The sequence below is a fragment of the Crocodylus siamensis genome, chromosome 3, assembly GCF_052110815.1.
Source record: "Crocodylus siamensis isolate JL-2025a chromosome 3, ASM5211081v1, whole genome shotgun sequence".
Taxonomy (NCBI): domain Eukaryota; kingdom Metazoa; phylum Chordata; order Crocodylia; family Crocodylidae; genus Crocodylus; species Crocodylus siamensis.
In genome coordinates this window covers 257,022,555-257,039,010 of record NC_143397.1, presented here as the reverse complement: position 1 = coordinate 257,039,010, position 16,456 = coordinate 257,022,555, and the positions used below count along the sequence as shown (strand labels likewise).

The following is a 16,456-nucleotide window of genomic DNA, read 5'->3' as shown; positions in this document are numbered from 1 at the left end:
GTCCTCCATCAAGTGTGGGCCCCAAACCTAGACACACGGCACCAGGTGAGGATTTACACGACACAGCTGTACATGCCAACACCAAGTCCCAGGAAGAAGAGAATCAGATTTATATTGTCCCAACCTTGGAAACGACTGAAAGGCCGGGCAAATCTCAGTGCCGGTATGAGTGTGAAGTCCCCTGAGACACTCACACACAATGGAGCTCTACGATCAAATTTTGCTAAGAAAACAGCATTTGGGGTAGATCTTTTTTTGGCCACTTTTCCACCTGATCTGAATAATGGGAGAAGCCTGAGCCTGGTAAAGCTAAACCAGCACTGGTCTAGAAGCTGCAGAGTCTGACCTCTTCTTCTATCAGGCTACTTATTTTTTAGATCAGCAGCTAAGTTCCTGAGTAGCTTCCCAAAGTGGTTAATAATATCCTAAACCACAAGAAATTACTGATTTGAGAAGCAGCCTGAGGAGGAGAGCCAGAGAGGTCTGCAGGAGTTTGATTGCCGGTTGCGTGCCCGGAAAGACTACGCTTGCAGTTCCTGGACGGGTCTTCCCACTCATTGCTTGTACGTGAAGCCAGAAGGGAGCTACTTCAAATGCACCAGAAATATTAAACAGGTGGGTTTTACTTCGTGGACCTCAGATGTTAATAGGCACTAATGGCCTAGTGCATTTATGGACACATCTGGTGCCGTCCGCCCTGTATTCTTGCAGGTACTTCATATGCTCAGCAGCACAGCAAGGAAATGCCCCTGGATGCCAGTGGAAATAGTAGCAACCAGAGGCCAGTGATCTCCTGGGAAATCATTTCTAATCATTCCTCTTGAAAAATATGCATGTGCCTGAGTGTAGTCAGTAATCGTTTCATTAAATAGAGGATATTTCAGACAAGCAAAGAGCTGAATGCATCATCCTCCTAAGGGGTCCTTAGCTGCTCCTTTTCTAACACGCATAGAAACCTTCTGCCATAAACCTGCCCTGAGTGCCAAGAAAGATCATCAGTCATCTTCACCTGAAATCAGGTGGATGGAGCTGAGCAGCCTCACCAGATGGATGCATCTTTGTAAGGTGAGGGGATGAAGTTTGAGGATCCTTTCAGCCTCCCCCTCTGAGGTCAAATGAGAGATGTACGTCATGCTTGAGGTGGGAAGATGGTTTTAGGAATAACAGCCATTTCCACAGCCACATACAAAGTCCAACCAGAGACTGACAGGGAGGGAGTGCGGCCTTCTGGGCTGAGACTCAGGAGACGTGGGTTCAATCTCTGACACCGACTTCTGCGGTGCTCTTGGTCAGGGTACTTAATACTGCCGTGTCTTCATTCCCCATTGATGGAGACAGGGATGCTGCCACCATTTCTTGGCCTGCATCTGAAAACAAGCTCTTCAGGGCACAGATTGCATAGTACTGTACAATTCCTAGTATGCCAGGACCTTGGGATCCCCTGGTACGACCCTAATAGAAATGCTAAGGAGGAGAAAAGCAAACAGCCTGCAGGATGCTGAACATGAAAAAAAAAGAGGTAGGAAGGAAGTGTGACTTCATGCAAGATGCATCCAGCCAGGGGATAATGGCTGTAACAAAACTAGCAACTGTTGTGATGCTGGTGGACCTGAATGTGTATCCTAAATCTGCTGGCTTTTTGGTTGTGGCCACATTGGAGAAGGGTGATTGCACCCAAAAGCTCGCTAAGAACTTTATTCCAACCATTCAGTTGATCTAAGAAAATATATCGCATCTACTCAAAGAGCCTTTTCCTACATCTGCAGTTTGGGGGTCCCACGAGCATTTCAGCCTTCACTAGCACACAGGGGGAGGTTCAGAGAAAAGCTAAAAAAAAAAATAAATGTGAACCACAGGGCTCAGAAACTAAAAGACAAATAGGGTGAGTCTTGGAAAAGCACATCCCTGGTGTTGGCGGGAGAAGCCGGACTCCCACGCTGAATCGCATGGGGCCGGCTAGTCCCGACAAGGGCATCGCTCCATAGGTAGGGACCAGAAGGAGGCTGGATTTACAGTCCTCGCTCTTTCAAATCCCTGCTACTCTGCTATTGAATAACACTATTAAAAAAAAGTAAAAAATAAAAAAGGCTGTTCCCTTTTTGGATGGGGCAGGACTGAAGATGGTGGAGGGTAGAGGCCATCCCAGGAAAAAGGGATTCTGCTTCTATGTGGCGGGGGAATGGAAACCTGCTTGGAGGAAAGCTGCAGAGTTAAGCTCTCTTCCTCCTTTGCATTTCACTCGCTCTCGCACAAAAGCAGACTGGCCCAAGGACTGTAAATAGCTCCATTTTCCCCGGACGCTCCCAGAGGTCACTTCCTTCCAACCACAGCTGCCTATTAAGATCCTATTAGCTGGTTAGCATCCCCCGACCTTCAAGCCGCAGCTCTCTACTATTGACAAATATTCACCCAGGGCAGCAGACTAGCACGGAAACCGAGCAATGGTATTACTGGTTCTTTCTGGCTCCAGCAATCATTTTCCCTCTAATAACACTGGTCCTGCCTTGCAAAATGACTGACTCAAACCCAACCAAGCCTGAGAGCACGGGGAAAGGACAATGTGGCTAGCGTGTATGTTGGTATAACACTCCCTTCTGCTTGCAGTCCACACTGTGCTGCTCGCACGAAGGAGCATGCTCTTGGATCGAGGTGTTTGCAGAGCAGGACCTGTCACCTCAGGGCCCCGGCTGGTCTCAGCGTGACATTTTGCGTTGCCGGCACTTTGTCGCATTACTTCCTCACGCTTCTGTCATTGTAGGGTGAAGGCAGCGAATGCACCAAAAGCTTGATTCAGAAAGACAGGATGAGTGCTTGCACCCTATCCCCTTTGAGACTGTCCAGGAAACAAGGTGCTTTCCAACCTGCAGCCCCTTAGCTTGACGTAGCATCCAGTGTGGGCAAATAACCATGAAACGTGCCTCTTTATAAGCTGGTCTAATAAAAGATAACTGAACCTTGCCTGTCTTTATAACTCCATGCTCTCCAGCTGGGTCTTCCCCACCTCCTCCAACTCCAACCTCATATTTGGCTGGACGAGTGATGCTGTCTAGACTGAGCCTGAAGACAAAGAGGATTTGTCTACTGAGTCACGCACAAGCCCTTCAGCTTTGGCTGGTCCCTGATTTGAAGAGCTTCATTTATCCTCTGGAAAATAAATCTCCCATGCAAACCTGAAATATAGAAGGGGGTCCAGGGCGGCATGCTGACTGCATAGGGCAGGCATGGTCTGCTACAGGCTGGTGATGGGAGCTAGCGTCAGGATTTTCCACCATAGTTTTGCGAGTCCATCCAGTTTGGGTTAATAGGGTGGCTTGTTCCTAACATGGCCATGTCTTTAGATACGGCTGGGTTATAGAGCAAGGATTATTGAGGGAACTGGGCTGATTGAGTCTGGAGAAGAGAAGACCGAGGGGGATTGAATAGCAGCCTTCGCCTCCCTGCAGGGGGGCTGCGAAGAGGATGGAGCTGGGCTGTGCTTGGTGGGGGCAGATGGCAGGACAAGGAGCAATGGGCTCAAGCTGCAGCAAGGGAAGTTGAGGTTGGATATTAGGAAAAACTCTCTCACTAGGAGGGTGGTGAAGCACTGGGACAGGTTAGCCAGAGAGGTGGTGGGATCTCCATCCTTGGAGGTTTTTAAGATGCAGGTAGATAAAGCCTCGTCTGGGATGCTGCAGTTGGGGCTGGTCCTGCTTGGAGCAGGGGATTGGACTAGATGTGACCTCCCAAAGTCCCTTCCACCCTCATTTTCTATGAGCCTGATTAGAAATGACCCCTTACTGCTCTGAGACAAACACGGCTCCTGAGCGCTCAGCCCCCATGGCAGCCAAGTGAGGGCTTTTGGTGCCAGCCCACTGAGCACATTTCTGCCCTCTGCTCCTTCCCCCTTGTCCCATCAGGGTTGTGGGGAAGGATTGTGGGGTGGGGAAGAGGAGGGAGAGCCCTGGCATGGCTAGGAGAGTTGAAGAATAACACTCCCAAGGGAGATAAAATACCAAAACGACTGCAGCTGCCGGTCCCACGAAGGCATAGAGCAGGCCTCCTTCCAGTGACAGCCAGCAGCTGCAAAACAAGAAAGGGCAAAACAGTTACTTGTGTTCCCCGATGGCCAGCATCACAGCAGAGCAGGTGCACGGTGGGGGAAATCGCGGCCCGCCTCCTTGTGCAGTGGGCAAAAATTCTCTGTATCTGCTGTCGTTTGCTAGATGCATTAAACTCCTCAGGGATGGAGCAGTGCTATGGAGAGGCCAGGGTTATGTGTGGTCTTTCTCCAGGATTAGCACACAGGGATCAGGCCCCTTTGCTGCATTGGAGGAGACAATTCATGGCCATCCTCAGATAACTCCTCCAGAGACCCAAGACAGTGTCCTTGCTCGACTTGGTCATAGGAGGGAAGTTCCCTTCACCACACCAGCTTGCAAGAGTATGACCTGCCTGGATCTTGGGTCCAGGACTTGTGCAACGTACAGCTCCTTGCTCTCTGGCTGCTCCCATTGGGCTTGTTTGCATGGCAAACGTCATGCATGGTCAGCAAGGGAGTGAAGCCACAGCTGCTTTTGCATTAGCTCTCTGTGTGCACACTGCGAAAGTGCAATAAGTGACATCTGCAATAGGTATCGACGAGCAGTGACAAATACTGGGGGGGAGCATAAGTTTCCATTTCACAGCACTTAGTTTCCATCCCAAACCAGAACAACACCCCGACACCGAGAATCCCCCCATGACGCAACACTGCCGGGGACCTTTTGGTTGGGATCCGTCTGCTTGGCTATGACTTCCCTGCAGGCTTTACAGAATAAAAGAGATTTTTAAATAAAAAAGAAAGAGAAAAGAGGCAGAATTGGGGCCTTCCAAGCCCCTCGCAAGCCTCCAGCTCTGCTTCGGTTCGAAATCAAATCAATGTTTTCTGGTGGGAAATCTCTATTGGGAATTTTCTTAGCGACTGTGAAATAAGGAGGGGCAGGTGCCTGGAAAGCGGGCGAGTTAGCATAGTCCTTGCAGGTCTGCAATAACTGATCTTTTCCAAACCTGCCAGAGAAGAACAGGGGAAAGGCCAATTTTTACTTAGCCTGATTTTTAGGGCTGCCTCTAAATGCTGGGCAAAGGTGGTGCACTACAGGTAAGGGGCTGAGAAAGAGAGTGTGAAGTGTTCTGCTAAACTACAGCAGTGCAAGGGGGTGCCTGTGAGTGAAGAGCTGACAGCGATCAGTCCCAGGCTGCAGTCAGCAATGAGGATTGAGACTGACAGGGGCTTTCATTCCCTTTAGCTCCCTGCCAGCCCCTCTGCCCCTTAGACTGTCAAGCTTCCTAGAAAGAAATTCACACATCGCCGGGCATCATCCTTCAGCCTTCCTGACGGCCTGACTGCTGTATTATGGGGTAGAGGTGCATGAACCATCAGCTACGGCGGCTGACGGAGGAGGGAGGGAGGGAGCGGAGTTGGTGTGTGCGGTGGGATCCAGCAGCCGAATGCCAACAGAGGCTCTTCTCTGGGGTGGAGGTCCTCAGCCCCTTGTGGGTCAAGCACCCCTGTACTGTGTCCATAACCCTTTCCACCCCGAGTGTCTGATAGACGGAGCAAAGGGGTGACCTCTTCACACACCGTGCAAATGCAGCCATGTCTGGGGTGGAACAAGGCAGGGGTTTAACAGCACCCAGCAACAACTGAGAGCTGGAAATCAAAACGATCGGAGTCAGACAGCCAAGTGCCTCTGAGAAACCCTGGTTGGATGGCCAGAAGCTTTTCTAGATGTTACCAGCACCCCTTTGTGATATGTCCAGGATTGTCTGAAACTCTCAGGGCCTGAAGGGGCTGAAAGTGTTGCCCTGGCTGTGCCCCTGCACAGAGAGGGAAGTCACCCAGGAGGCATCTTCATAGCTTCAGGAGAGTCCTTCACGCCTGGGAAATCTCCTGCTTCCCCACGTGTGGCTCCAGAGGAGGGGGGTGTATCTAAACTGTGGCACGGGACACCAGACCTTGTAGCTGACTGGTGTTTCTCTCTAGTTGTCCAAAACCCAAATCCGGGCTCCAAAACCCCCTTATATGGGGAGAAGCTCTATGTTGGGTGGGTGGCATTTACCTCTGGCTTAAGCTACCCCAAAACCCTAGATCTGAACCACCTCAGAGCATGGGGAAGGAGCTACCTGGATGCAAACTCTGCATTGCAGATCCAGCACAGTCTTGCTGAAAGCAAAGGCCTCACCGACTGTGATCCAGAAGGGACTGGTACATTTGGTGCAGGGAGGGAGCGGGACCTGCCTGAGTCCTCTGGCCACTTTCCAATTCCTGCAGTAGCCTCCTGCTCATCAAACTCCCCCGTCAGTGCAAACCAGTCTTGGCCTCCAGTCTTACGAGGAAGCAGTACTGAGACATGCCCGGTTAGCAAACTCCCCTTGTTCTACCCCAGAAGTGGCTGCATTTCAGCAATGGATGAAAAAAGGGCCTATATGAGATCTGGTAGGTCTTTGGGGATGAGAGACACCCTCTGAGTAACACATCTGAACTCAGAAGAGCAGGTTAAAAACCTGGGTCCTGTTCCCTACATCTCTCTCTGATGGCACTTATCTCCACAGTGCCTCAGTTTCCCTGTATGTAACATTGGGACAATTGCTTCATTCCTCTGATGTGAAGTGTTCCACATCAGTGCAAGGTGCCAACATCAATACTAATCACCTCTTGTTACTACATGCACGCCTTCATCAGCAGCAATGACACAAGGCAGGCCTTGAGGAGAGCGCCTGCTGCAATGGTGCTGCTGCTGGCACTGCTTGCTCCCCCTTTGCCACTACGAGCTCTTTCAGTGCCCTATTGTGAGATGGGTAATGCCAAACCCAGCTACAAAGGAGGCAGCTGCAGAGCAAACTGCTGGGAAGGGGTTAGTGAGGAGACAGGGAGCGTCTCACAGCCCAGAGTTGGGTCAAATGGGAATGCACATCCCTGCCAGCTCTGTGCCACCTCTGGGTACAATCTGATGAATACCAGGGGGGTGAGAGGATATATCCTGCACTATGCTCTGCCCCATGCACTGAGACCCCTGCCAACTCTAATGGGCCCCATTCACCAGCGCTGTTCTGCAAGATGGTACCAGGGGCAGGGGACAGGCTGAGAGCATCCCATCTTCCAGCAAGGGAAGGGCAAGGCAGACGGTGAGGCCCAGTTCTGCTTCTTGATGTGTCCTGGGGTGCAGGACCCCTCTGGGTGCCTTCCTCAGTGCATCAGCCCCGATGCATTGCTATGCTAGCAGGACGGTGGGAAGCCACGGCAGGGATTGCCTTCCTTCCAGGTGGAGAAAGGGATGAATTGTTCACCTGCTCCTCTGCCAACACACCTTCCCCCACGTGCCCCAGGCGTGCCGTGTGCTGGGCCAGTGCCATCAGGACCTGGCCTTGCCCCTGCACTGGGCAGCCCATCCTCCCCTGACTCCAGCTGCAGCAGGATGGCACCCTACAAATGCCTGCAGTGAGACGGCAGGCCTGTGAATGCCTGCCTGGCTGCTATTTCAGGGCAGGGGCTTGCACTCTCTAAGTGGCAGCGTTAATGATGTGGACACACTGGTGTTGGTCCCGTTCAGTATTTTCAGGTGGGTGAAGGCTGAAAAAATGTGTGCATGTGTGTGCATATATGCTCACAAGAGAGAAAGAGAGCGCGCGTGCCTACTTGGGTGTGAGTTCATTGCCTGCTCTGCACAACCAGGGACCGCTCGCTTGTGATGAATCACACCAGGCTCACGGAGTGAGAGAGGCTGAATGGATGCGTACCGTGTGCGTACGCCTAGTGTGCGAGGGATGACGGCCTGTCTGAGCATGCTGGGGTGAGCATCGTAGTAAAACCACGTGTGTGCATGACGTGTATGTGTGTGAGTACAGAGTGGGTGTGTGTGCATGGAGTGTGTGTCCCTGCACATGTGTGTGCATCCATCTGTCTCCCTCAACATCCCGCCTCTGACAGCAGCCCACGTGAGGTGCTTCAGAGGCAGATGGAGGATGACTATGCATTAGCACAGCTGGCCAGCTGTGCTCCATTAGGGTTGAGGGGCGGGGATGTCCTTCGTGACTGGCATTGCTGCCTATTAGGGCTGTAGAAACCCACCCTGTTGCTATTCTAATCAATGGAGAAATCCCTTTGCTGTTGGATCCATCCTCTCTCTCGTGGCTCATCCCCCAAAAGTTGCATATGGATGTTCAGGAAAGATCACAGAAATCACATCATTTCTCAGTCTGAACTGGCAGCTAATGCCCTGACAAGAGCAAGAGGAGGGCAAGTTGCTTTGTTTACCATCATTGCCTTGGTAAGGGGCATCGTGCCGGTGCTGGTGCCCTGCTTCCTATGGGGCCAAGTGAGGATGTTGCCAAAAGGACAGAGGGTAAGAAAGGAAGAGCATGAAAGAGGCATCCTGATACTCACTAGTTCATGGTGCCATAGCCCTTGGCTTTCGTAAACCCCACGGAGATGGCGACCACCAAAGCAGGAAGCCCTAAGGGAACCAAACAGAAGAGAATCAGTCAGTTTGTATCATGAGCAAGCCTCCCACCACTCGCCCCCTCCGAATCTGCCCCAGGTTATTACAGCCTCCTTTGCCCCGGCATAGGAAACCAGCAGAGACCAAACCCAGGGCGTCCAGAGCCAGCACTGTGACACATAACACAAGCGCGCACACACACACACACACACACACACACACACACGCACAGACACACACGTGCAAGTGATTTCACAAAATCACAGACAATGAGGGACCTCAGGAGGTCACATCTAGCCCAACCCTCTGCTCAAAGCAGGACCAGCCCCAAATACATCATCCCAGCCAGGGATTTGTCTAGTCCAGTCTTAAACACCTCCAAGGATGGAGAGTCCCTCACCTCTCTGGCTAACATGTCCCAGAGCTTTACTACCCTCCTAGTGAGAAAGTTTTCCCTAATATCCAAACCTCAACTTCCCTTGCTGCAGCTAGAGCCTATTGCTGCGTGTTTTCCCAATGCTAGACCAGTCCAGCTCCATCCTCTTTGCAGCCCCCCTGCAGGGAGGTGACGGCTGCTATTCAACCCCTCTCGGTCTTCTCTTCTCCAGACTAAATCAGCCCAGTTCCCTCAGCCTCCCCTCACCAGTCCTGTCCCCCAGCTCCACAACCAACTTCACTGCCCTCCGCTGGACTCTCTCTAGTGTGTCCACATCCCTTCTGTCATGGGGTCCCACAGCTGGACACGGCACTCCAGATGTGTATCTCACCGGTGCTGAATAGTTTGGGTTTTTTCACAGGGACCAGAGCTAATAGTTGAGGGTCACAGAGAGGGAAGCCACTTTGCTCCCATCACCCACAAGTTTATTCTTCCTCTGCCAACACAGCACTAGTGAGTGATGATGAGCAGGAAGCACTAGAGACTGCTATCACCCAGTACAAACCAGTGACCTAGTGGTGATGTTCTGGTCCGTCTGGCCCCAGCACTGCTTTCCCTTTTCCTTGCAAAAACACCCAAGTGTCTGATAGTAACATCTGCCTGGGCAGCTGGAGAGGGCCCCATGTGCTTTTTTATAGCCTTGTTCCTTGTGACAGCACGGAGTAAGCCATCTCACTGCTAAAGACAGGCAAATCCCATTAGGTATTAGTGGGATCACTAGCTGGCGAGGATTAGCTCCTCACTGACAAAGCCCTAACGCGTGTGTTCACGTCAGGTGCTAGAAATGGCTTTATGGTTTTGCTGCCAAAGGGGTCACTGTGTCCATCGGCACGCCTCATGGCTAAGCACAGTCGTGGTAGGAACTTCAGGCCGGACCAACCACTTGTAGACTCATTGCAAGCCCACATATCCCGTTTAGCTAGAGCATTTTGCCTTTCTATCTAATGCACGAAGCAGCTGGGAACAGCTCACAGGTCCAGGTCCCCAAACAGAGCCATGAGAACCCACCATCGGGCCAGAGCATGCGAGTCCTGATACTTTTCTTCCTTTTTCCCTGCCAATCCTGCCCAGGTTCCTCTACAAACTTCTTCTCACCCCTTCCAGGCTACATCACTGCCAATGGTGCACCCCACACGCCCTTCCTCAGGCTTGGAGAAAAGTAAAGATGGTACAAGTCCCCATAGGTAGAAACATAAACTTCACTTTGGACAGAGGAAGCTGAAGATGGATATCTCTTCCTCTGGGTCCATGAGAGCTCCTTATTTTTCTACCTATGGGGATTTGTACCACCTTTAATATTCCCTAAGCCTGAGGAAGGGTGCATAAGCCCAAAAGCTTGCAAAGAAAGAATCTTTTTTTTGCAATTTCTTAGTTGGTCTAATGAAAGGTATCATCTCTGAACCAAGAGTTTTAAAGTTTTGCAGTTCTTTTCGTTTCAGTACAACATGGCTACCAAATACACACAATTTTGCATGCTTTTCTGTTTGTCCGTGTGGCCCCGACAGATGTTCACTTTCAGACATGATGGGATCTAGTCCTGGATGCCAACAAAGGACGCATGATTTTGGGGTCCGGGATTAGATCCTAATTACACCGTACTTGCTGGTGCAGGGGGAGCCCAGGTTCAGGAGCCTGAGCCCAGCAAGATGAGATCAGTCAGAGGGTTGTTAATTAGCACCAGGAATCAAACTGGTCCCTGGCTCCAGCTGACCATCAACTCAGTGCACAGGAAGCACCAACAACGGCATCAGGCTCCCATGTACGGGGAGCTATAAAACCACGTGTGCCACGCAGCTGGGCAACACACACGGTTTTGACAGGTCCCGGCCACATGTTCAATGTAAAATGTGATACAAACAAGCCACAAAGTTATTCCACATTATATGGGGATTATATTCCATTATACGTGGAATAAATTTGGGGCTCATTTACTACATTATCATGCCTTACATTTAGTTGTAAGTGTGGCCAGGTTACTGTTTATGGCACGATTAACTTGTTAATTATGTCTTCAATGCAATGTGTGTCAGGGGCCTATGGCTATAGCACGCTCCACACACAACATACATCTTAAAGGTCACTTTTGCCGTTCATTTTTGGTTCTGATTGAAGAAGAGCATTAAGCAGCATTTTACCCAGAGAAGCTGTGCTGTGAATCCGAGGAGGGTGCACTAAAGTCTCCCAGTGAAGCAAATCCTTCCTTTAAATGAAAGAGCTAGTCCAGGCCTCACTGCAGGGGGGGCAGTGGTATTAATGGATGTACATTAACGTGTTTGGAGGGATGCTTAGATAATGTTGCAGCCGTTATTAACCGCGGGCTGCTGCTTGTGACCTGGATGCTGCCGGGAGCTGCTGATCCCCTCTGCAATGCTCTAATCCTCCTTGCTCTGTGCTGAGGGCCAGTCTCTTGCTCTTACTCCCGCTACAGCAGCCTCCACTTACCCTTGCTGCCAGCTCCTGTCCTCACTGGCAATGGAGAGGGGCAAATTCACCAGAGAGCCCTTGGCACCCAGGACTGGTGACACACACTATGCAGGCAGAAGAGGGGGCATGCCAGGGTGAACCACGCGCCACCAATCCTCCCTGCCATTGCAGGATGGATTAGACCTTCATGGACCAAATCTGAGCCAGGAGGCTGCCAATCCCTGTTGTATATCACAGACCAGTCTCCTCTCCCACGGAGGCACAGCTTTCTTTTTGGCTTGCTGCTTGCACTAATGCATCCCAGGGAGGAATTTAGCCTGAAATGTCCCACTTCTCATCTCAACACCTTGACACTGACTTCTCCCTTTCAGCCTCAGGGCATATTCTCATCACAAATTCACCCCTTGGAGGTCCCAAGCGCTAAGGTGTCCCCAGAGCCAAGGTACACAGTCAGGGTGACTTGCTGCAAAGAGGGCTCAGGAGTGCAGAGAATCTGCTCGACGAGGGGCTGGAGCAAGGTTGAATCTAGATGTGTGGGTACAAGTCACATGGAGGCCTGTTATAAGCATCAGATATGTCCAACCTGCAATCATGGTAGTTAAGGTTCTTTGGGTAAATCCAATATCTTTTATTAGACCAGCTCAAATACTTGGAAAAAAATCTTCTTAGCAAGCTTTCGGGTACAAACACCCTTCATCGGGCTTTGGTAGTGAAATGGGAGACTTATACAGTTCAGCTATGCAGAGCCCTTTCTCTCTTTTTCTCTCTCTGTCTATACTCATACATATACACATACATACATACATACATACATACATACATATATATATATATATACACACACACACACATATATATACATACATACATCTATATATACACATACATATATATAATATATACATACATACATGCATGCATGCATACATAAATACATACATACTTATATATATATATGTACACACACACACACACACACACACACACACACACACAGTTATGGACAAACGTTTAGCTTGTTTGCTCTCCCCCTTGCTCCCCAGCTCAGGCTAATGTGGAAGTTGTGTCTCCTACAAAACGCAGTGTTTAATAAGCTAGTTATACTGGGAGGGGAAGGATTAGCTGCAATAGCTGCAAACATCTGCACCAGCCTAATAGTTTATCTGCCTGTGGAAACCCCCACCGCCATGGGGACAGAGTTGCAGAGCTTGAGTCAGGCTGGGCTTCATAAGGAGACAGAGGAACAGATAGGACGTGGAGACAACACTGTTCAATCTCCCTATCAAGTCCACTTAGGAGAAACCTCTCCATCTGCCCACTCTTCCCCACTTGTGTAAGCAGAAAAGTAGGCATGGAGATCCCAAACGGAGAGCTCATCCCTCCAGCCAGGTCCCACCTGTGGCTGATTCACAGACCCCGAATCCTCACCCCATCCGAGACACAAGAAGCGCTTGCGGATGATGCGGTTGCGCAGCCGGCCCGTCACAGCCATGTAGGATTGCCAGGCCTCCGTCAGCACCCAACAGAAAGAGGAGAGGAAGAAGAAGTGGAGGAAGGCAGCCACCAGCGTGCATATCACCTGGAGACGGGAGGAAAAGGGAACGGATGAGAAGGGCAGCAGACAGAGACAGCAGTGCAGACAGATGCACTTTTCATGCCCCGTCCCGGGAGGAGAGACCGCAAGAGCTCAGGAATGAAAAGCCACCAGGAACACACCAGACCGAGACAACCTGTCATCTAAATCAGCAAAGCACGGGAGCACGCCCTCAACTTGGGAGCATCCCATCACATACATGGAGGCACATGCTTCAATGCGGTTAAAAATCCTGCTGAAGTGGGGCTAGGTAAAATCCTTGTCTTATCCAAGTCAGAGGCAGCTTTGCTCTTGGTTGCATTGGGATCAGGACGATTATTATTTATTCTCCAAAAGGGCCCAGCCCATGGTCTTCAGGTAGAGGACACATCAGCTATTAAGCTGGCATGGAAGTTAACCTCAGCTAAAATGATCATAAAGCCCATGCTACTGGCCGCAAAATCATGAGGAAGGTCATTTGGTTAATGGCCCTGACAGCACAAGATTGCTCCTTCCACACTGAAAGCGTTTAGACCTGGGTGAAATGATGGCTGCTAAGGGCTACTAATTGCTACCTCCAAGCCGATGAGAGGCGGAAACAAAGGAGGAGAGGGATGGGACAAGAGGGCATCGCTGAGGGGTAATGGGATGGCATTAAGAACAAGTAATTTTGGAGAGACAGTGAGAAGAAACTTCATAACAACGAAAGCTACCCCACCGCCCAGCTGGCCCCCACGGGAAATGGAAGATGTGTGAGACACAGAAATGAGCCCAGGAAAACATTATCAAATGCGCCGTGCAGAGCAATCCTGCCCCGGCAGGGAGACAGATTAAATAACCAATAAAGCACTTCCCTGGCTCTCGGCTCCTGAGGCCCAAAAGCATCTCTTGGTGTAAATGGAGGCGGCTCCACTAACCCTGGCAGAGCTCCGCCTGTTTTGCACCACCTGACAATTGGCCCCAGGGATTCAGTATAGTGGAGACTGAGATGAAGAATACAAATTCTCGTGTCTCCCAGGGAGACGCAATGATAGAAACTAGATTAAAAAAAATGGCTCTGGATAAGGAAATGGCTTATGGCATTCAGGGGAGGCAGGAGGGGCTGCAAATTAGTGCTAAGATTATTTTCCCTTTTACAATAACTACAAGAACAGAGCTGAAGAAAAAAAATCAGATTTGTATTTTGTGGGATTGAACCTTCTTCCTCTCCTATCCACCGCTGGCTTTTACATGCAGGACGAACGCCAGGGTCCGTGCACTGTTTAGCAGCCTCTGACGCACGGTGACATGAGCCAAAATCAGAGGCTTCATGGTGGGAAGAAGGAAGATGGTGAGCTCTTTGCATTGCATTTCCAAAGCACACAGACCTGGTCCGTGACTGACAAGGTAGGTCTTTGGGTAAATGCGATATTTTTTATTAGACTAACTAAATAGTAGGACTGTTTAGTTGGTCTATTAAACTAGGCTGGTCTAATAAAAGATATCACATTTACCCAAAGAACCATGTCTGCCCATGTCCTTAAACTAACACAGCTACAACCAACACCTTGGTCCATGACTGGTGCTCCGAGGTGCTATTGTACTGGAAATAAAAAGAAAAACAATAAAGTTGTTTGAAGCTTAAAATGCAGTTTTGATTCCCTTTTCCACAAAAAAATTTTTAAAAGGTTTGGGTTTTTTTTTTTGTAAATGTTTCATCATTTTTCAGAAATGTAAAACCCTCAAACTCTTGGTTCAGAGTTTGGCACTTCTTTTTGTTGCAGACCAACACGGCTACCACATACATCCTGAATCATTTTTCAGCCAACTCACAAATCTGGAAGAATTCCCCCATAGAAGATCAAATTGCAGTGAACCATTTTAATGAAAAAAAATGGTGGTTTCTGTAAGAAACGCCGTAGGCTTTTTTAGCTGGCTTCATACATTGCCCATGTTGTGGTTCTTTTTCAACACCAACACAATTTTGCCACCCACACCTGACAGTCTGCATAAAAGAAAGAAAGGCTTTGGCTTTCTGATTTTTCATCATATTGGAGCTATACATCGCATTTTCCAAGGCATTTTATGTTTATCCAAGACTAATACATCCCACTTGGGGCTGGGCTAATAAAGAGGTGAGCAGATAGGATTTCAGGCTTGGGAACAGGGGAATGCGAGTTCTTAATTACCACTGAGTATGACATCCTATTTTATGCATGAACCAATTTATCCCCATACTCTCCCACGGCCATGTCAACTCAACCTGCCATGGAAAGACCACGGCTAGGGCTGGAAAAGTGATGGTAATTCCCTATGGACAGCTCAGCCTTTCGCATCCCTGCTGTGAGGACCAAAGAAGTGTTAATTAGTACCGACTGCTGAGAAATAAAGGGCTTCCTACACCGAGCCCACTACAATGACTTTTGACATCAAGGACTCCTCAGATGATGAGCACTCACTTCTGTCACTGGAGTGGACTGGATTTGAACCAGCCACCGAGAGGAGAAAGGCTACCGGACAAGCCAAATGACCATTTGCCATGCTACTGTATTAAGCCAACCAGGCACATTACACTTTTTTTTTAAGGACGAGAAACTTTCTTTCCTCTTAAAAAGAGAACACCTTTTGCTTTCGGCCTATGACGGTGCCTCCAACATACAGGCAAATTGTGCAGGATTCATTCCCAGCATACAACATGGCGAGACGATGACGCCATTTTGCCTCTCGTCAACATTATCATCCTCCAAGAGCTTTGAGGGGCAGACTTGGACTCTGGCGTCGGAAATTGCCGGTGTGTAAATGAAGGAAGAATACAGTCCACTGCCACGAATTACTGCCAACGAACCTCTTCAGGGGCAAAACGGCAGCTGTAAATGAACGCCAATTTTTTTTCCAGTCGTTCCACCATCAATAATTCAACTTGTATAAATTCCTAATTGACACTCAACAGAGCCCTGGCCTCTCCTCCATGTAGCTGCTCTCTCTGTGTTCCCCACTGGAGACTGTTTACTAGACGGCTGAGAGGAAATCCAAGAATAATCTTTCTATTTATGGGGTTTCATGCATATTGATGTGCAGGGAGAGCTAATCTGCTGCGTGCTATCACAGTCAGGAGCACCGAGGCCTCGCTACAGGCTCTGATGATGGGCATCCGGAAAGTGTGAAAAAGCATTAAGGGCACATTAGGGTCATCGCTCTGGTTTGATGAGGGGTGGGGGGAAGCCACGAGACGCAGGAGCAGATCCACCCCCGCGCTCAATGGGAAATAAGAGGTCATTGAGCAACAGAGTCGCCACAGCCGTGGCTCAATCTCTCCCCAAGTTCCTTCCCGGGCGCTGTCGTTCAAAGCCGTGGCGCGCACAGTCTCTCCCTCCTTTGGCTTCAGCTTAGCATTAGCAAAAAACCCTCCAGGCTTCGGTTCAATCGTGGGAGGCTTCTTTACAGACAGAGAGGACTTTGGCCAGTGGTTAGGACGTCAGCACTGCATTCAGGAGCCGTGACTACGTGGCTTTACTCCTGAGTCCAGATCACCATTGACAAAACCAGTCCTGCCCCCTCAGCAGTGCTCGTGCAGACGAGGTGGACTGG

General features: G+C 49.8%; 1 protein-coding gene across 8 annotated transcripts in view; it reads right to left on the bottom strand.

Moving 5' to 3' along the window:
* The window catches only part of ADGRB1 (adhesion G protein-coupled receptor B1), a 320,747-nt gene that overhangs the window by 48,795 nt on the left and 255,496 nt on the right, over positions 1 to 16,456 (bottom strand). For all 8 annotated transcript variants that reach the window (XM_090040749.1, XM_090040747.1, XM_090040750.1 and 5 more), the window contains 3 exons: positions 12,745 to 12,895; positions 8,402 to 8,471; positions 3,993 to 4,059 (listed from right to left, as the gene is read on the bottom strand). In XM_090040749.1, coding sequence (XP_089896875.1) covers positions 3,993 to 4,059; positions 8,402 to 8,471; positions 12,745 to 12,895 — 288 coding nt within the window. The remainder of the gene's footprint in view (positions 1 to 3,992; positions 4,060 to 8,401; positions 8,472 to 12,744; positions 12,896 to 16,456) is intronic.